This window comes from Poecilia reticulata, chromosome 4, assembly GCF_904066995.2.
Source record: "Poecilia reticulata chromosome 4, P_reticulata-male-v2, whole genome shotgun sequence".
Lineage (NCBI taxonomy): Eukaryota > Metazoa > Chordata > Actinopteri > Cyprinodontiformes > Poeciliidae > Poecilia > Poecilia reticulata.
Window position 1 is genome coordinate 6278047 of NC_088833.1, and position 21744 is coordinate 6299790.

Below are 21744 nucleotides of genomic sequence, written 5' to 3' on the forward strand. Positions count from 1 at the left end.
ATCTCTATACACACACCTTTTCCAATTGATCACCACCAGGTGGGTGGTGCACACATAAGATTCAGCCTCTCTTTTGACCTTCCTCTGATGAAATCTAAGCCTTTGTTTTTATTGTGAGGTGTGGCTGCAGCATCACCGCCCTTCAGCTTCCTCCCTCACATTTCTCTTATCTTTTAGTCTTTGTTTTCTTTCGTATTTGCTTCATCGGCTTTTTTTCCACTACATGTACTCCTCCGCCTCATGAACGTTTAAAGTTCACTCAGTGGATATCGGCCATCTCCTGCATTTCCAGTTTTAGCTCCACCCTTCTTCCCCTCCCTCCCACATAGAAATCAATACACCCACATCATCCAGGTCCCATGATGCTTTGTGGGTGTTTAGCTCATGTTGTTTTGCTGTTGCAGAGCCAGCAGGGTTTGACCTAAAGTTCAGCTTTTTTCTGTATTGTGTATTATTCGCCTCTAAGTGAATGTTTTTTTTAGTGCATTTTAACACATATACATTTGTATATTTAATGGAAAAAGCTGATGAAGGCCAAGTGGACACGAGGCAGAAACAAAACATCCACAGATTATTTTACCCAATGTCACATTTCACTGCATGGATCACTGTTTAGCTCTTTCAAATTATTGTTATGTTAAAATTAAAGTATAAATACATGTATTTTACTCTGATTTAAAGTGAGAGACTGGTTGGCATAAGAGCCAAACAGTGGCAAATAAATGGCAAAATAAACTTCAGAAATCAGAACTGCTTTTTCCTGCTGTTTAACTTTCTCTCATAGTTTGGTTTTATTTTCCCAGCTGTTGGAGGCTCATAATTCATTTCTACACGGCTGTGGGAGTATACTTAGCATTAACTGCACACTCGAAAGCAACACGTACTTGGCGTGCATGCTCTACTCTTATTCTCAGATATGATGAGGTATGTAAGCCCTCTTGTTAATTCCTCTCAATTTACAACTTTTTCTAAAAACAAACAAAATTACTTATTTAAAACTTCTAAAGCAGCACAAAGATGCTCTCCTCTCTGTTCTGTTTCAACTCTGCAGCGCCTGCGAGTTGTTTGCACATACAGTGTTGCACTTCTGGCATGTTAGGACATTCAGGACTCTGTGAAGATACATGCAAGACCATCTGTAGCAACTAATTTTCTCTCCCTACACTTGTAAATACAGTACAAGTCGCAGCACAGATGTCGTGAACGCGTGCATTGTTTTGTTTCTTTGTTCAATGCTATAAAAAAAATCTGAATTTCATCAGAATAGAGGATTAAACTCCAAATATCCCTGATTAAGTTTTTATGGAAAATATGAAATGAATAACTTTTTTTTTCTTCAAATGTTCAACTTGTTCTCAGTTTGAGGTCAAATGGAACACGCAGGAAAAACAGAAGAAACTGGTCTAGTAAACTGCTGTGTACATATATGCAGTTATGTTGGTAACAGTATTTACAGAGGGGCTCTATGTAACAAGTTTGACAATCACTGGTTTAGATCAAAGCATATTCATGTTATGGGCATGGCTTAGTCAAGTTCACTTCAGACCCTTAGTAATATAGTACGAGGAACTTGATCAATTTAGCAATTAAAGTATCACTCAGATTAGACAGCATGCGTCTGCTCTCAATTTTATAATTGTAAATTATAAAATGTACAATTACAAATGTATAATTGTAAAATTTTTACAATTTATATTTATTGATGCTCTCTAAAACAGTATGATAAATACTCACGTCAACTATTTCCCCAACACATTTTCAAAATGAGTAAAAGAAAAATCCACAAAATAACCTTATGAGTCTTAGTGCCCTCCAGATACTTATAAATTATTAAAAAGGCTGTTTTTCATGAGATTAAGTCCTCTGTTTGTCTGATGTGCAAATTATCAGACAGGAATCCAATTTGGTAATTTATGACAAGACTTACAAATTTGTGTTAAAACTGAGGACGGTTTGGTTTGACGGGCAGGTTGCCCTTTGGAAAGCTTGTGGAAATTGCAGTTGCACTTTATTCTTTTTTTAATTCCCACATCTCAGCTTTATTGGTTCTGTAAATAACAACATACCTAATAACCTTTAACTCTTTGGAACCTGGAGTGGAAGTCCTGTCTTCACCTAAAACCACAGCTGCTTCCGTCTTACAGCCTTATTAGGCTCATTAGGCTGTAATGTTTGGCAAGCATGATGCCAGTTTGGTTCATTGCATCTTCATGTGCTTTACTCATGCTAAACTTCCTCCGGTCCTCTTCTCCAGTCTTGCATATAAACACCGTTCCTCCACTGTGTACCTTCTTGACACCTTTTCTTTGTTCAGAGTGCACTTAACTTGTGGCCTTGTCCTGAGTGCTGTAATTCTGCCACCTACGACAGAGACCCTCCAGACAGCACTTTAGCTTTATTCAGACGAGAGAGACTGAGGCAGGAAATGTCAGCCATATTAGAAGAAAGGACAAGCGGATGGAGATGTAGGGAAGGGATGGAATGACGAATGCCAGACCTGTTAAAGAGGACGGCGTGATGGAGGTGACGGGTGACGGCGTTGAGCCTAATGGAGCTACGAAGACGCGAGGTGAGACAGCAGAGGGGCGTAGGCGGGGATGTCAGGGTGAAAGGATTGTTGTCATATATGCAGGCATAAAATGTAATAACGATCTTTGAGGGCGAGTTAAACACTCGCACTGACACGCAGTTAAGTTAAATTTGTCATCTTTGTGTGTGTGTGTTAAAGAATATATGTGTGGATAGAGCACAGACACAGACGGGTTAATCAGAATTAATGTAGCCCAGCGGAAGGTTTCAGAGGCAGAGTGACACACGGCGCTCAACGTTTGTGACTCTTCCTCACTTTGTTTATTCCTGACGTTGCAGTCAAACTCTGAGCTGTAACTATGGGAACTGTTTCAACAAAGATCAAATGTATATTCATACTCCTTGAACTTTTCCCTATTTGTCAAATCACAACAATGTCCAATATATCAAATCAGCAGCTCAACATCAGTGTGTACAAGACTGGAATCATGAGAGACCGCTAGGATTTTACATTTTAAGTAACATACATGCTAAAACTGCATGCCATTGATTTATGTGGCCTGCTGAATAGACCTAATGGCCTTCAGTGCCAAAACTACATGTGTGTGTGTGTATATATATATATATATATATATATATATATATATATATATATATATATATATATATATATAAAAGCCCACAAAGAGTTTTTGGGACAGAAATGAGTTGAAAAATGTGCAGCAGTCATGAGCTGTTATCTTAATATTCACCAGTAGTGTCACAGTTGTTTGTCTTCCTGTTATCTTGCAGTCATAATTACAACCAAAAAATCCAAGATGTTTTGGTGGAATTTTATTTAAAGAATCAAATCTAAGTAACTTGTATTTGAAGTTTATGCTCAAAGATGAAAATCCAGTGCTGACTTTTGTGTGAAGAAGTTGCCTTAATAGTAAATAAAGTTGACCTCAGTATAGATACAGCTACTGTTATAAAGAGACTGCTAGTCATGCAGCACGTAAATCTGACCCTTGAAGGTTTATGAATGGAAGTCTTAGTTGTGATTTCTGAGATTAAAACTATTTTTGTTGAACTATATGTGAAATGTTGTTTGGATGAAAACAAACACTGCACTACACTGTGAGCACACCACCCCCCTGATGACAAGACGGTGGGAGTATCATGCTGTGGGGAGGCTTTTTCTTTAGCAGGAACAGGGAAGCTCCTTTTGAAAACAATAATCATTTTCTTCCACTTCATTATTTTGTGCTACTTTGTGTTCATCTTAATTACACACTGAAGTCTATAGTTGCAATGGAACAAACTGTGGAACGTTGAAGGGGTATGAATACTTTTGTAAGGCATACAGTGGTAAAGAATGGTGTGTAGGAAATATTTATCAACAAAAGCAGTCGTTTTGCTGTGGAGGGATCTCATTTTGAAAATGAACGGATCTTAATGGGAAGCACATGTTCTCTGCAATCGTTGACAATCATTGCTAATTAAACATTTTCGAGCACAATCTTCAGATTCTTGACACAATTGTTGACCTGCTTTTGTGAAGTTCTTTTTCAATCAAGTCAAATTAAAATAATCTACAGTTATTGTGGAATCCTGATTTGCAGAAAGATGTGGAAAATCCTGATGAATACACATTAGGAGACACTTAATATTTGATCACTCAGCCTGGAGCATAATTTAATTCCACTTTTACCATTTTTAAAAATAATTATTCTTATTGTTGCATTACAGTCTGCTCAGTCTGTGACAGCGTTTTGCTTAAATTCAGAGTTGTGCTGCTTCTTTCTCACGTATCTGAACACTTAGACCTGTCACTGAGGGAGGTCACATATATTTCTCTACAGACAGTTGTGACAGGGCTGTCATGACCTCATCACTCCTTTCAGACTACTGACGCGGCCGTTTAAGCTCGCTTACACACACACATGCGCACACACACGCACACACACACACACATCCTCTGACGGATGCTCCTGTGGGTCCCAGCCGTCTTGGTGACGCAGTCAGCGTCTCTCAGCTGGGGACCGCAGCTCCACTTCAGCAGATGTCACACACACTGATTGCTAACTTTACATTTCTTTGTGATGTAGGTCTATGCAGTAAAAGTAAAAATGTTTTTGTTATTATTATTAATGTCCCAAATATTTACGCTTGTTTTCTCTGTACATTTTCAGAATTTGTTTCTTTTGTGGTGCTTTTTGCTCTGGACTGGACACTTTTTTCTAAGATTGATTAATAATCCTTCTTTTCGTTGAGGGAAAACACTTTACTCGGATTTTTAAGGAACTAATACTATCTAGTAATGATCTGAATCAAATATTATTCGCCAATATGTTTCTAGCTCAGAACTTTCCAAGCTGTCTTGTTAGCAAGAGAAATGAGAGACTGGTGCTGAACAGAGAAACGGCTCGGTCCCGAACCCCATTCAGTCTGGAACATAGGAGTGATGTGACAGAAAAAAATTATTCTGAAACTGTTGACATAACTTGAGACAAGTAACGAACTCATTGTACTATCTGGTGATATAAGGAAAATAAAAAATATGAAGAACCTGTTCATATGGAGAGATGAACAGGCACTGGATGTGGAACAAATATATATATTTACATTTCTTTAAAATTAGGTATATATTTTTTTCTACTCTGAATAAATCTACTCCATTTGAAGGCTTGATGTACTTCTAACATTTTTAGTGTGAGGTCTTTGCATTTTTACACCTCTTTACCAGAGTTGGAATTAAATACAGATCCGGCTACGTTAAGACAGTTCAGGTACTAATGAGTAGTAGTCAGAAGGCATAAAAGTGCAAATATCCTCAAGTAACATTGATAGTCAAGGCTTTTTAAGCAATAAAAACATGCATTATTCAGAGAACTAAATAGTTAATAAACGTAACAGTCAACAGAAAAAGCAGAAAGCTGAGTATCTTATTGCTGTGTTAGTAGTTAAATCATTCATAGGTCATCACACTGGATTAAAAATTCAGACCACTGTGTTGCTGGTGATTACCATAAACCTCACATTTATTATAAAGTTCATTAAAAGTTCACTGCAGGCTTTTTGACACAGGTTTACCCCCAAATCTCTAATCTTCATTCAAGTAGAATTTATTTTAAAAGGATTCTTAAGGGCGCCAACAAGTGATGCAGTAGATGTTTTTGTTCAACAACTGTTTTGCAATGTGAGATTTTTTTTCCCCCAGTGAACAAATGTAATCAAATAAGTTTAGATTTTTTTGAAATCTTGTTGTGAGATTGTACTACTGCAATAAGAGGAATTTATTTTAAGACGTTTTACACATCTTTACCAGAGTTGCCAAAAATTCCTGCTGGCGCTGTGCCGCTCTGCTCAATATAATCTTAAAAACCTGCTTTGATTCACTTTTGCCATTTTTTCTTTGGACATAGCTTCATGCAATAGATTTGTTTAATGAGATTTTCCACCTAAACTACCTGTTGGCACGCGCATGAAAAAAAAAAAAGCTTTCCTAATTAGACTGACAAAGGGTAACTGCAAATTGGAGGAGAATAATTTCTGCTGGGCCAATCTGTTTTTGATTTACATCAGAAATAATTTAGAGGGTGAAAGATGAGGTGCCAAACTCGTGGACTTAATTACTCTTTAATTATCAGGAATCACACCTTCAGGACACAGCAGAGGCACATGGGGAAATGAAGAGTAGGAGTTCACTGTAACACTAAAGGGATTCTAATAAAACGCTGAAAAAATTCAAACATGGTGTGTGGAGGGAAATTAAATCTTTTGATATCTCTGTTAGTCTGTTTTTTTTTCATTCTTTGCTGAAAACATTAGTTTGTATGTTAAAGACAGGAACACATACCAGGGGAACTTGATGACAGCTGGCATTTAAAGAGCTCACATGTCGTCCAAACAGGTCTGCTTTAATTTTACATAATAGTGCAGATCTGAATAAGTGGTGCAGCTGGAGGAGTTGGGAGTTGAGGAAAAGCTCAATTTGCGTTTATGTTCCCATTGCACACTCTCATTGATATTTTGAAATCCATTTTCAAAAACACACACACACACACGCACACACACACACACACACACACACCTACACTTGTGCTGTATTCATTGCCTGAACTCAAATCTAAACGCGCTTTTATTTGTTTGTCCTTCTCGTCTTTTCTGACTCACATCATCCGTCAGCCCTCTGTTTCTCGCGCTCTCGGCTTGTCAGTTACTCAATCCATCACTGATGTTTTCCTCCCTCGCTTTGCTTTCCTCTTCTCCTCCTCCTCTAGCATTTTGCCTCCATCTCGTCCTCACTCTCCCTCTCTTCCACACACCCACCCGTTTTTCCATCCATCCGTCTTTCAAGTGCTCGAGTTGTTCAGGTGATTTCCACGCACTTTGCTTAATATATGCTGATGATAATAACCTATCGACCCACTCCTGCACAAATATATGCATTTCCCTCTCTTTCCATCCATCCTTTGTTCAGACCAGAGGGAACGGCAGACAAATGAGAGGAGGGTAAAAGTGGATGGCCACTTGATTGAGCGCTGATGCAAACAGGCCCCAGTTTTCAGACTGAAAGCACATTTGTTTCTCTGATTCATGCTCCGTTCATTTCCCCCCTCCCCCCACAAAACAGGCATTTATTTAATTTTGATGTAAATGTTGTTAATATCCATCTTCACATGGTGTAATGCTGGAACTATAGGACTAAACAAAATTGATGATGGTTCATGTTATGAGCACAAATGAGAAAAATTGAAAAGAATGATTAAGTCTTGTTAAGATCTAAGCTAAGATCTTTAGCTTTAACAGATATGGTAGAATTAAGATGAATTATAAATTTTCATTAAAGACAGTTTGATTCACCATCGTATTACTGCAATATTTAGATCAAACTGAAAAGGCAAGTGGAGTTTTGTGACAGAAAAAGAAAAGGTCTCATTAAAATACTGAGGTTCAGTAAAGCTGGTTTGTATGAAAAGTTAAAAAAAAAATGTCCTCGGATAGTTTTCCATTCAGGACACTTAGAGAAGTTTGACTGCTCAGGAGGAGCTCAGTGTAGTGTCTATTATTACAGGAAACTCAAATAGCTTGAGAAGATCAGTGTTAACTCGTGGTACCAAACTCATGGTACTGTCTCCAGGCAGTCATTGTACCAATAGACACCCACAGTGCATTTATTTAAGATTGGGTCACAAAAACAGGTTGGGCAAAACCTCACCAGCAACCATACGTTGACCTCGTCTGCAGAATCAACTAACAAAAAAAGAAGACATTCACAAAGAAAAGTAGAACAAAAAGCTGAAAAACACCATCTTAATAGCCTTTTTTCCAATAATAACTCTTGTGGTATACAACATTTAAAACCAGGAAAGCATTTTGCATTTACATTACAGAAAACATGAGGAATTTTTCCATAGAGTATCAAACAAGGGAATTATGAGTTGTTTGGATCATTCTATCAAGAGTAAAATGGCTAACTGATTAATAAGGAGCCTTTATTTAATGCCACATTATCTTAAGCAGCTCATTCAAACCATCAGGTCTCTGCCTACTTCCTCAAACCACCTGCTACAAGCTGCTGTTGCTGGCTTATTTCTCCTTGTAGCAAAGCAGCTTCCCGCTGCTTAGATTTCTAACTAAAAATTCCCGGTGCATTATGTGTATTCCCATCTCTGTGCAGTGTGGTGCCAGGATCTGCTTTGTGGAACTCTACGGGGAGGGGGTTAGTGCTCTCTCAGAAGAAATCCAGCACTTGTGCTGAGATTCATTGACTAAATACTCTCAGGAGCAGAGCCCATTGTCCCAGTACAACAGAGGAGCCGTTTATAGAAATGGAAAATGGCATAAATGTTTCTAGGAATTCTATCAGTCCACATATGTGAGTGGTGTTGAGATACTTGGACTGGGTTGAAGCTATGCTAATTCTCCAACTGTTAACACCATAATGATCTGGCAGGACACTGTAGTGCAGACTCTGCCTCGTTGTTTGTGTTATATGAATATTATGTTCCTGAACAGGCTGTGAAACATTCATTGCACATTTGATCAATGCTAAATTGGCCTTTTTCACATTAGACCCTCTGAAACATCGGACTTTGTGACTTATTGGACTTTGTAGCTGATCTGAGTGCTCACAAGCAAAGCTTGTTCATACCAATCTTGCATAATTTTTCTTCCTTGTTTTAGTCAAAGGATAAACATAGCTCTCATTTTAGTTGCATCAAAATTTCAAATAAACACACCAGAAACTGTTAGCATGGTATGTGTCATTGGAACGCTTTTACATTTTAGAAAAATCTATAAAGTTCCCATTTTAATGTGGTTTTACATCAGGAAATGCCTCAACTCGATTTATCCAATTTAAATAAAAAATCTATTGGATCAACAATACAGTATTGGGAGTGTCAGCCATTAGCTTTTAGCCATCATTATCCAACCATTCCCATTAGCTTTACTCTATTAGCCTTCTTGCATTATTTATCTGTTCTTTGAAATCGTAAGTGTCTAAACTTATTGTCTGAGAAATTTGTTCCTTGACCAGGTTTATTTACTCGTCTCGATGAAGGACAAATTAAGCCACTACAAACAGAAAACCTGCTATATTTCTTAGAAGGAACTGTTATATTTCTCATTACAGAATTTTGAAAAAACAATTATGCATCAATGCATGCAATTATGCATCAAACTAACAGTTAGATCTTACGAGAAGTTGGCAGAGCTATCCTATCCCTGACTGGCATAAAGAAGATCAGAATCACTTAGTGTGGAGGAAGGTAGTTTTGTGAATGCAGGATCTTGCAGCAGTAAGTTCTAGTTGTCTGGCAGTCAAAACCCGTCAACGTCGGTGGAAGAATTACTCATGAATGTAGGACCAAGAAAGAAACGCGTGAGAAAATCAAACTTGGGGATTGATCAAGGTGCTCACTCATTGTCATCTTCAGGAGAAATTGTTTGAACTTAATTTGCAACATCCATCCATCCCATCCTCCTTTCTTTTAAATCTTTTAAAATTAAGATTGCTGAGCTAACAGGCTCAGCAGGGAAACTGAGACGTCCCTCTCCGCAGAAACTCCTACGATTCAATCTGAGGTACCCCAAGGTAAGGCTTAAAGAATGTACAATGTGATGCCAGATACCGCACCACAACTTCAGGAGTCTAATGGGGTCATTGGCTCAACAGGTCAAGGGCGAGTCGGTAGCAAAAGGGGGACAACACACTATTTGGCAAGTGTTAGGTTGAGCATTCTTGCTGTACAGTCCCTCAAGCCTGTTTTGGGCCAGCCTGAGGGTCTTTCCCCAGTGGGACCTGCCTAGTACAGATCCAAACGGCTTTGAGGCAATCTGGTCAGAGACATGAATCCTCGACTCATGGTTTGATGCACAGCATCACAATTAATTAACAATAAACTTGTTTCATGTAGCTTGCAGTCAAAATAAAGTATCCATCCTTCATAAGATTCCTTCTTGTGCTACATTTCTTAAAATTATACATTTTCTTTTGCTTCTCATTGTGAATCCAGGTTTGAAGAATAGATGGCCAGCAGCACTTTCTAGCCAAATAGCCACTTAATAAAAGACAAACTAACCAAATCATGACTCTGCCCGAATGACAACTCAAGAATATTTTGTTGTAGGGTAACTCTGGGTTTCTGTTGTTTTCCGTGCCGTAGCTTGCCCAGGATGAAGGGAGCCCAGTGAGAGGTTTTGGTGTGGTGGAGTACGAAAGCGCGGAGCAGGCTGAAGCTGTGCTGACGGAGATGGACCGAACTCTGGTGGGAGGACAGGAAGTTCGTCTTTCACTCTGCACCCCCGGCACCTCAGGGAGAAGCACGCTGGCTGCTCTCATTGCTGCACAGGGTATGGTGAGTAAACCGCGCACAAAGAGCAGCAGCGCCAGCAGCACAGGCATGAGGAATGGAGCGCATTGTGTGCACCATTCACCACTCGCAGCTTTTCAAGAACAAACTAACGCCCACATGTTGGGTTTTGAACCCCCTCTCTGTTGAGATTTCATCTGAACATCAATTTTTCTACTAAAATTCTTTGTTTTGTATCTAACCCATATTTGTTAGGAAATTCTAAAAGTTGAACATTACCAGTTAATCATATTATACGCGCATTTCTTATACGTGCAAGTCAGTCTTGGAAGGTTACTTGAAATAATGATGAATCAGTGTTGCATCTGGGTTTGAGGCTAGTAAAACCATAAAAGAAATCACGATCCTGTTCAATTTTAAAATTAGACATTTGAAACAAAAACTTGTATCATTTGGTCAGTAACATTTCTGAATACGTCATACACCAGCTGAAAAATCCACACCAACATGAAAATGTGATGTAGCAAGTTTCCCACCACGCTCACATTTAGCCCCGGCTACATTGAGTCAACATTAGAGCACATGTGGCCCTGAAGACGATTCGATTAGACTGTGAACACACCAGGTTCCCAGATAACCCAGATGTTGTTTAGATGCTAAAAACTGACTTTTCAATGGAAGGCTTGGTCATGTGGCAAATTTTGATATCTTGCCTTGTAACAAAATGTTCCTTATCCCCCATATGTCGTCCAGTCTGCTGCATATTGACAATAATTGATAGAGCAGATTTGTCCATGCTGCTGTTTTACACCAACCTCTTTAATTTACAGCTCATCTTTCATTCATGAGCCCTTACATTTAAATTGGGAGCCTGAGTTGTTCTCATTATTGTAATATATGGGAGTTAATTATTTGTTGAAGTGATGTTGCACAGTTAATGAACTGCATATTAGATCCTTCTCTAGGTATCTCAGAGGTCTCTGATCTCCACTTCACTTTGTAGCATATAAGAAATGAAGTAATATCTGCTATGATTAGCAGTTGATCAAACAAAAAAAAAATCCATAAAAATAACACTTATAACCTTAAACACGTCTAGCTCTGGTGAAATGTGCAGCGTCAAAGCAGGGGTTTTTTCATGTAGGAGGTTTTTGGCTGTATGTTGTTGCTCTCTAAAACTCCACTGTAAATTTAGTGCAACCTCATTTGTTAGACCTCAGATTTCGTGAGTGCCACTGGCATCACAACATTTCCTATCTGGAAAACCATATGCTGCATCACCGAATCACTGAACTTTGCGAGCATACGAGGGAAAAAATGCTCACAGCTAATTGTGAAGCTAATGCCAACTGGTTATTTTGCATTCAGAGCTGAGACGAACCAGGGTTTGACTTGGTTTCACATGCATGAGTACCCTCTGGCTGAGAGACTCTTTGGAGCTGCGATGTCCCTCCTACACAGTGCTGTGGTTGCAGAGAAGCATTGACATGATAATTATAGTTCTGCAGACTGATTGGGCTCCTCCACTGTCTCCCGTTGCCTGAAATAAACTAAAGTCACAGCTTAAGACACAGCAATGTTCTCACACATATATATGGGCATCTAAGTGTATGAGCACCAGCACACAGGATCAAATGCAAGTAAGAATTCATGTCAGCTGAAGTGAAGGGAATGTGCCTGATAATCTTTGTGGGTTTGGTTGAGTAATTAACCTGAAATTATTGCCCACACTCCTGACAAACTCTTTTTGAGAAGTTACTTTAAGATGTGCTGGAGGAATCGGACAGGTTTACAACTAAATAATTTTTACTTCTTCCTTATAATTGATACTGAGTTTTTCTTTTCAAATCAATGCAAAAACCAAGCTCCTATAATTGTCCCCACAGCGTTAGCATCTTCCTCAGCTAGTCTCTTACAATGGCTTCCTGTTGCTTAGGGCTGGCTTCTTCCTCATCACCCTGTTAATTATCTCCCACCATTGATTACTGATTAGACTGAGATCTGGGCTGTTAAAGGGTGGCTGTTGGCTCTTCCCATTAGCTCTTCCCGTTAGCTCTTCCCGTTAGCTCTTCCCGTTAGCTCTTCCTGTTAGCTCTTCCTGATGCCTTTGGTTGCGTGTTTGAGATCATCATGTTGGGCTCCAGAGTTCACCAGCCAACTATGGTTTTGTCTTGAAGTGGTTGTAAATGAGTTTTTAAAAACAAAATGCAAACAGTTGTAATTATTGTTAATGTTCAATGACCTGAATTATTAATTAGTTGTAGTTTTTGTAGTCTGTCTTGTCAAACTGAAAAGTCTGAATTCTGAAGTCTGAATTTGTGCACTTAACGAAACTGAAGTGTTTCATGGGCCGTTAAGTGAGGGTGAATTACCTAGCAAAAGGTGAGGGGAGCTTCAGCCCTGCTATATGGTAATAACACCAAATAAAAATTCATCCATTTAGTGACAGAATCTCTCTCTGAAAAATGAAATAAAATCAGTCTTTATTGAATGGAGCAGGAGAAATCCTACTTTAAGAAATAATTGCTTTTCAACCAAATCCCAGAAAACCCAAACAACAATCCCTATTAAAAAAACCTTGGCTACTTCTTTGAGTCCTTGAATGTCTTCTCTTATGAACCATACAAAAAGGGAAAGACAAGAAAACATCCAGCATCCACTAAACAGCTAAATTTGTCTCTATTCATAATCAGATTCATGGTAAAAGATGAAGAAAAAACGGCATTTGATTTTGCATCCAAAGTTTTTTAATCACGTGTGTAGAAATGCTGTGCAGGATTATTGTCCTGAATATTTTAAAGATGCACATCTATTATTTGTACTTTATCAGATTGATAAGATCTCAAGAGTTTAATACGTTCTATTTTTAACAGACTACCTAATTAACACGCCAATTTTATTTTATATATGTAGAATACAGCATCGCAACACTGAGTCATGAGATATCAACGGAGCACAGAAAAGTATTAAAAGTTCCAAATTAAAATTTGCAAAATACAGGCCAAGAGATGCAGCTATGACAGCTATGACATTGTCATTTCCTGATCGGTATACAATCACCAACACTGACTGCAGGTAAAAAGGTTCCCGTTAGTCTGACTTGTGTCTGAGTTCAGAAAGAAACTCGAGAAGGACAGAACAATGAAGAGGTGAAGAAAAAGGAAGCATCAGCGAGTACAGTGAGGTTAAATCTGTAGCCTCAGGGTTCTTCAGGATTCTTTCAGTAAATGTGAACTGCTGGTAAAAGAAACATCAGACCTTAAGAAAGAGATCAAGACACACTCTGGGCTCCAGTTCTCCTCCGAGGCGGTTCTCTCATTCCTCCAGTTGGATGAGTGTGATGGTGAACGTTGAGGACCAGATGGCTCCCTCCTCCCTTCTTCTTCTGAGATACTTCTCGCCTTCCCTTCTTCACCGCTTTCTTACCTCCCTGGCATGAGTCTGCTGGTATGTAGCTGTTTTTTTTCTTTTTCTTTTTTTCTTTTTTTTTTGGCCAGTAGGCAAACAGACCGAAGCATGCTGACATTTTCTCCAGCAGAAAAAAAAAAGAAATGAAAGCTCCTCTCCTCTCCTCCTCCTCCTGTCCTGTTCTTCTCTTCTCCCTCGAAAGATGCTGTCAGCTACGAGCGGCCTTGTTCAACACCACTAACACACACAAATGCTACTTTTTCCCTCCTGCACCCCTACACGCACACGCATGTGTGCACTCGGCTCTCCTCATCCGCAGACGAGATGCAGTCGAAGCCACTCTGTCCCCCATCAGTGGAGCTCCGTCTGTGGGATGTGACAGGGAGGAAACAGGCTGGAGTCGTGTTGTAGCTGTGGGGCAGACAGGGAGGAAATATCATCATCCTGCTAATGTTGTTTTAAATATCCGTGTCTCTGGGCCAGCCGGCGAGCTCTGCTGCCGTGCTGTCAGTGCTGCTGAGGCTCTATCACAACCAGCATTTCCTCATTCCACTTGACTCATTCAGTCCGATTCCATTTGAGTTTCCTGAATTTAATTCGCTGGGAGTAATGGCCATTTAGATTGTTGTTTGGGTGTTTCTGACTAAACTGCAGAAGTCTGGAAAGAGCTGGTCAATTTTCAACTTATGTTTAATTGAGTAGAATTTTTTTATTTTGTATTTTTTGCTGATTGAATTAAAATATACATATATGTCAGAATCCCTTATTTCAAGGTTCCATGTTCTTTGCCATAAAATAATATGCATCTAATCACTTTGCACAAAAATCTATAAAGAATCATCAACAAACTGAAACTGCAAACATTTCAGTACACAATGGTCTGTCCAGAACTTTTGAGGGGGTGTATAGTGCACATTATCCTTTGCTCTATTCGTGATGGTTTTTAGTGTTCAAATGTGTTGGAAGGTCAAAGAATCTGAAACCTAATGTACAACAATATTATGGTTGAACTAGGTGCTTTCCAGAAAAGCTGCGTTTCATTTTAATGTTCTGCATGCTGTATTTTCTGAGATGTTTCTACTGGTTTTGAGTCATTTGGTTGTTGTTTGCACCTGCAGCAATTTAATTGTATCTCAGATTTTTAAAAAAATGTGATTTGAAAATGCTTTGCAAATAAGACGCACATAAAAATCCTTACTCTGTGCATATTCTCATTGAGATTTTTCTTCACACTTCAGCCATGAAGCAGTTTTAGTTTTTCCAACCTGATGCCAATGAGTATAATTGGCTAAAAATGTGTGAATCTGAGCTCTTCTCCAGTATTTTTCTGTCTTGTTTTTTTTTTTTAAACCCTTCCAATCCGATGGCTTCAGTTTCTCAGCTCTGTCCCTCCATTTCTGTTTTTCTCTTTTCTCCCCGAGACCAACTCCTCTCTGCTGACATTGCAGATGCATCTTTATGATGTAAACCTTTGTAATGGTTACCGCTGCTTCCAGGGCCTTCTAATGTCAAGATCAAAACACATCCTGCCGTAACACACACGCAATTGCACGCAAACCTTTCTGCTAACTTGTGTGGACATTGTTTTTCTTGTCTTCTCTTCAGATTCTGAGTAACAGAAAAGGCTTACTACCAGAACCAAACCTGGCTCAGCTGTTGACCAGTATGACCAACCCAGCTGCCCTGCAGATCCTGATGAGGCCGTACCAGGGCGGGAAGAGAGGAGGTATGTCTCCCGTTCAAAACTACCAGCATTTCTACAAAGAACACTGATAATTATCACAGTATTTATGCTGTTGAGGTCTGATCACTGGCATGATCAGATCAATATTCTACAAAGCGTTTCAACAAAGCTGGGTCTACATTTTGTTGGATGTTGCTATTTGCCATGTAAAAACAGAGATATGAACATTTTATTCTGACTTAGGGTGGGCAATATGGCGATACTAGATGGGAACCTGCCAGTAGTAATGTATGTGCAGTGTTATTTTATTTATTATTATTATTATTATTATTATTATTATTATTATTATTATTATTATTATTATTTATTTCATTCACAGTTTAAGATGAACATATCACATGTTGATATTAACAAAAGTTTAAATAAGAGTTGGATGAAAAATATCTGATATAGTCTAACCCTTCTCTCAAAAGTCAATTCACTATAACATTGGCAACGAAGCATCAATCAACAATAATGAGATATTTTTACATACAAATGCTATGTAAAAAAAAAGAAAGTAGTTCGTTTTGGTTATTGAAAATAAAATAACATTTTAAGTCCTGTTCTGTTACATTGCTATCAGAAATGTGTTTTTTTTAGTTGTTGTTTTGTGTCACACACCTTGCTGCAGATGTTGACCGAGGGCCGTAAAAACACAGCAGGCTTCTTTAACCACCACAGTGAACAAATTGTTTAATGCAACTCTACTTTGGACTTTATAAATGTACAAGTGAGGCTTTCTGAAGACATTTTGTCCTCTTTCTCTGCTAGCTAGCTAATGAAAAGGATGTAAACACTTAGCTGAATGTTTGCTTTCCTGGTCTGGTTTGTCTGTTTAACTTTCTACTGGTTTGTCAAATGTGTTGAACTTGTATCAGTTTATCTTTTGGCAGGGTGACTAAAATGATAACACAGTGGTTTATTCCTCTGCTAAGAGCCTCAGCCTCAAAGTATTTTTTCTGCTCATGACATCAGTCTGAATGCTGAGTGCATATGGTGTCTAGGTATCAGACGGTAATGTAACACTGACAGGTATGAAATTTATAAATCCACAAACCGAATATCGACCGCAACAAATACACCGTGTGCACATTTATGAAGCTCCTAACTCCAAGTAGGACAAGCGTAATGGATTTAGGCTTAACAGGTGAAGTGGACTTTATTCAAATTTTACGATTTCAGGAAATCTTTTGTACTTGCATCAGATAAAGTTCAAAAGACGAGAAAGCAATGGGCAACACAATGGCAGTGGTGAAATTATTGTGAAATATTGTGGGCAAAAGCATTTCAGCCAGTGTAGTTTTGAATTATAACAGATTCTAACATCTACACTGATCAATGTTTACATTCTGGTATGAGAAGATCCCCTGAGAAAATATAACACCCAATTTCTTTCTGTTTGCATTGATGTTTGTTGAAACATATAGAATATGTATAACTAAAAACCACTGACCCAAAAACTTGCACATCAACAGCATGCATGCGCATTCAAGACTTTGCATAGTGTAGCAGATTTAAAGGCCTATCAAAGCCTTAAACTATTTCAGTAATCTTCTCACTCCAAAGGGACTCGCCTGGTAATCAAAGACCTGCCGTCTCTGAGTGCGTCTGTCTGTTAGGCTCTCCTATATAGGCTTCTGTAATCATCTAGTCTTCATTATTTGATGAATGGCTAATCAGGTATTAAAATGAAATTGTGTGACATTAGTGGAACAAATGAGAACAGGAAGGAGGGAAGATGGGAGAGGTGGTGGCGCTCTCTTAAACAGGAACATGCACAATTAAATTCTAAAATTAGGACCTTGATTAAATGTTAAACTTTCTGCACCTATTCTGGTGGAGCCCACCATTAGCATTGACGCTTAGATTTATTCTGAGGGGGCGGTGAAATTTGTGGGTAACTCACTGCATATTAAAGCTGAAGGAAAGGCAGAGGTTGGATGGTGCTGACTTATGAGTGTGGTGCATAAAATCAGTCATAATCTCATAAAATGAGGCTTCTTCTGCTATTAAAGCTAACCTAAAAACAACAGATTGTGTCATTGTGGTTAATAGGACTCAGTTTTGACGTTGTTTTTGCTTATGTCTTGTGGACCAGCTATCGGCAAAAACAACTTAATGAATTAGTATTAAAATGATTCCCTCATCGTGTCCCTGTACTGATGCACCACTGTATTGTTTCTTCTAATGTGAACAGGAACTTGAGCTCAGGTTGTTACTAATATTCAGTACTTGCCCAGTTGACCCAGTTTTCACAAAGTACATGCGAGCTATTGGTCCTTCATCTTTAGTTCACTCCACAGATTGAATCCCAATTGGGGATTTGTGCAAGGCAGTCAATAATGTTCGCTTTGCCCTAGTGGGGGTACTTCATCACCAGCAGGAACTTAGTTTTCGGTTCTTGTCATATTGGAAGACAAGAACACAACTTGGATCCAGTTTAGCTGTTGACTTCTTTAAGTTTGCTCCTTCCAGCTCTAAAAGATTCCCAGTTCCAGGAGTTTAAGATGCACTTCACATTTAAATGCAGCATGCCTATGGATATCTCATTTAGTAAATCAAGCTGGACATCTAAAAGTTCCCATGGACTAGTTTACGTCAGGGTTGTATTTGGACCACTGAGCAGCAGGCCAGTCCCCTTTTCTTCCGTCTAATGTCTCTATCTCAGGAGTGACTTTACCTGAGGAATGCAGCAGTTTTAGCCCGTGTCCTGGATATGTCTGTGTGTGTGGTAGCTGTTGGGCATTTTTTGAAGTTCTTCCATACTCTTCAGTAGCTTTGCTTCACAATGGTCCCACGGCTGAGGTTGTCCCGGTTGCGTATGCATCTTTTACTACTGAACGTTTTCCTTCCACTCAACTTTCCATTTATATAAATGCTTACAGTACTCTTTAAGCTACCAGCTTCTTTAACAAAGATTTCTAACAATAATTTGTAATTTGTCTGAGAATCCAAATGTTGGATTGTCGTTTATATTATGAAATAAGAATGTTATGAATGTATATAAAGATATTGATGGAATTGATTGCTTAATGATGTCCTTATTGGGATTCACATATCCTATGTAGCACATAGATGCTTTTTATTATTTAAAAAAGCATTTTTTCTGTTAAATTGGATCTCAGCATCAGTCTCAACAGTAATGGTTTTTGCCTAGCTGGTTGCCTTATGCAACACAAAGAAAGCCCACAGGTAATTGCTGTAACATTTTCAGCCTCTTTGGATCTAAACAAAATTGTACATTTTAAACACATTTGTTATGTGGTCCATAATTTCTCTGATATTGCATGTCTTGTGTTGGTTATGCAACAGACAGCTGTGTGTGTGCATGTGTGTCTGAAATGTGCCTTAAGTGACTGACTACTTACCGTAAATGACTTATAACTTTATGTGCGTTCAATTTTGGGATGATTGATTTTGTCCATTAGTGGCTTTTAAAAAATAGGAAGAAAAAGGCAAGGTGAGGCACTGATTGATGTTTCTGTGCATCATTTTGTTTTTCAGGAAAGTACGGGCGTAATGCAGGCCTCCCGTTCCTCAGACCTCCTCTCACTGCTGCCCTCCTAACACTAGGAAAGGCTCACCAGGTCACATTAAACGCATCATCTTTGTGAGATTTTCACAGCTGCTATGTTGGTTCCCATGTGAAAGTGAAGTTTTTATTATTTTGCTGTAACCCTACAGAATGCTATGGTTGGTAACGGACTTGTCCTCCAGAATCTCCTCCACATGCAGCTCGCTCAGCAGCAGCTTCTTCACATCAAAGACAAGCGCATCAGCAGTGTAAGACAGCTGAGTTTTTGTGTGTGTGTGTGTGTGTGCGTGTGTGTGTGTGTGTGTGTGTGTGTGTGTGTGTGTGTGTGAGGCATTTTGCATGAATTATTGGGAAAGGTAGATAGTGTTCTTTGACACATGTTCACTTACATTTCCAGCTACTGCACTAAACGCATAATGAAACTGAATCACCTGAAAATCACTCTGCCTAATTGTCTTTTGTTTTGTTTAAAGTAAGACCTGGAGGTGATAAAGTTTCCCTTGACATTTCCATTTACATATTTTCTTTTCAAATGTCTCTCATGTTTTCTTTAATTGCTGAGAAGAACAAAGCTAAAAGTCACAGTCGGTGATGCTTAGATGCTGAAACTTGCAGACCAGATGTTTTACTAATGTTATTTTCTCCCTCAGGCTCCCCACAGCATTGAAAACAATAATCCATTATGTATTTTAAATGTAGCTTTTCTATTTTTCAACCCAGTGGCATTTCTGAATGAATCCCACATCTATGGCTTATGCAAGAAGGAAAAGTGTTTAATAAAAATACAAACTATGTCTGTTGTACTCTACATTAGTTTTCATTTTATTGTGTAAAATGCCCTAGAATTATACTTTTTTGTAAATCGTTTTATGTTAATAAAGTTGGACTGAGTGTGTCTTTTTCTACTGTTTCATCTCTTCTCATTCATCTTTTGCTACTTCTTCTTCTCTTCTCCAACACTCGTCTTTCCTCTGCCTTCATCAGGTCACCAGTCTGCTTGGAGACCCTTCCAGGCTACTGATGCAGAAAGCTTTGTCTCTGCGACCTCCAGGTCTCTTGCCTCTGGGGAAAGGCCTCCTGGGAGATTCCCCTACAGGTGAGCAAAATTTACTCATAAGACACCACTGAAACAGTTGGGTGGTAGTATAAATACATGCTTGTTTTGCTAACTAGCTCTGTGTTAAAGCATTTAAGGGCAAAACGTTAATTTATCTTACTACAAATGTACCATAGTGTTTGTTAAAAACATTTTATAACTGTCATCTCACTGAACACTAAGCTTTTCATCTACAGTGGACCCCCGCCTATTCACATCTATTCAATGTTTGCAAATTGACCAAACGTTAAATTTCTTTGGAACCTCAACTCCAAAGTATTTGGGCAAAATTCACCACTTCATGCGATTTTTTTATTTTATTTTTTGTAATGCTGATCTAAAATATTCAAAAGAAAGTGCAGCTTGAGAAGCTTAGCTGGTGTTTGCAAATCAATCAATACCGCAATTTGGTGTTTAAAATCTTATTAGTCCCAAGTATGCGGATGAGTAGTCCCAAGTATTTATGAGCAGCAGTTTTCCCTAACCCCAACGAATATCGAAGTTCACCGTGTCACCATGCTGTTGAGACAACAAACTCAATTTGTCATGGACTTGAAATAGCAGATGGAGTAATAAAGTGTTGATTTGTACTTCTGGCTGTTTATATGTTATCAAACCTTCACTTCCACAAAAACATGTGCAAACTCAGTTTCTAAACATGTTCCTTTAAGGTATATTGTATCCTAAAACACAGAGATAGCTAACTGGGTATGGCTAGATGGTTCAAGTTAGCCAGAACCAGATAGCTAGCTAGTCTGCTAGCTACTCTACATAGCTGGCTAGCTTCCATTTTGTGGCACACACCCACAAAATGGAAAAAAAAAAAAAAACAGTCAGGGTAAATCAAACCTCTGAGAGAAAAAATGTTCTGGAGGAATTCAACGTTGCCTTTAGTCAATAATGTTCTCTATTTTAAAGTGTCAAGTCAGGGTTAGGTCATCAAGAAGATGCTTAAAGAAGAGGATGTTAAACAAACTTGAGATCTAATCCACATTGTGTTCATGCTCAGCAAACTATTCTTAGACCTGTAGTGCCCAACGGTAGGGGTATCTTCATACTGGAAGATCGTTGCAGAATGTGAACTCGCTGACACAAAGTGTAAGTGTTCGGGTTGTAAGAGCCGAATATCTCACAGCTGTACATTACTGTACAAAACATCCCCAGGAAGCAGCGGTGCATTTTCAATTTAAATCCCCAGCAGAGACGAGCTGTTGTTGCTTTAAAAGGAAATGATATCTCACATATAATGCACAGAGAAAAAGCAGACATTTGCGTGTACTAATGTATTTGTGGGTCTGTCCTTCTGTGTGTGTTTTGTTTGTGAAGTAAAGCCATAATCGGTGTTAGCTTGGAATGTTAGCCTTAAGGCTCGTTAGAGCCAGTTCTGTCATTGTGCTGCAGAGGTTATTTGTCACAGCGTTATTAGATCTGTAATATTTATGACCGCGCGTGTTCACCTTTAGAGTTGTACGTGTGTGTGTCTTTTGTTTATGTGTACGCACATCTTTTTGTTATTAAACCCTGGAGTGAGCAGAAGAGATATTGGGAGTGTGCAGCTAAATGCTGAGCTGTAGATGAGCATGATAAGTGATGAAGGATGAGCAGGAAGCCCATTGTAAAATATTACAGTCAGCTCTACAGAGACAGT

The 21744-nt window shown here is 38.8% G+C and overlaps 1 protein-coding gene across 1 annotated transcript in view; it reads left to right on the forward strand.

Annotated features, from left to right (window-relative positions):
- Positions 1-21744, forward strand: part of raver2 (ribonucleoprotein, PTB-binding 2) — a 90606-nt gene that overhangs the window by 49273 nt on the left and 19589 nt on the right. Inside the window, exons 5-9 of the mRNA XM_008406157.3 lie at positions 10185-10376; positions 15345-15465; positions 18970-19052; positions 19150-19248; positions 19985-20096. Coding sequence (XP_008404379.2) covers positions 10185-10376; positions 15345-15465; positions 18970-19052; positions 19150-19248; positions 19985-20096 — 607 coding nt within the window. The remainder of the gene's footprint in view (positions 1-10184; positions 10377-15344; positions 15466-18969; positions 19053-19149; positions 19249-19984; positions 20097-21744) is intronic.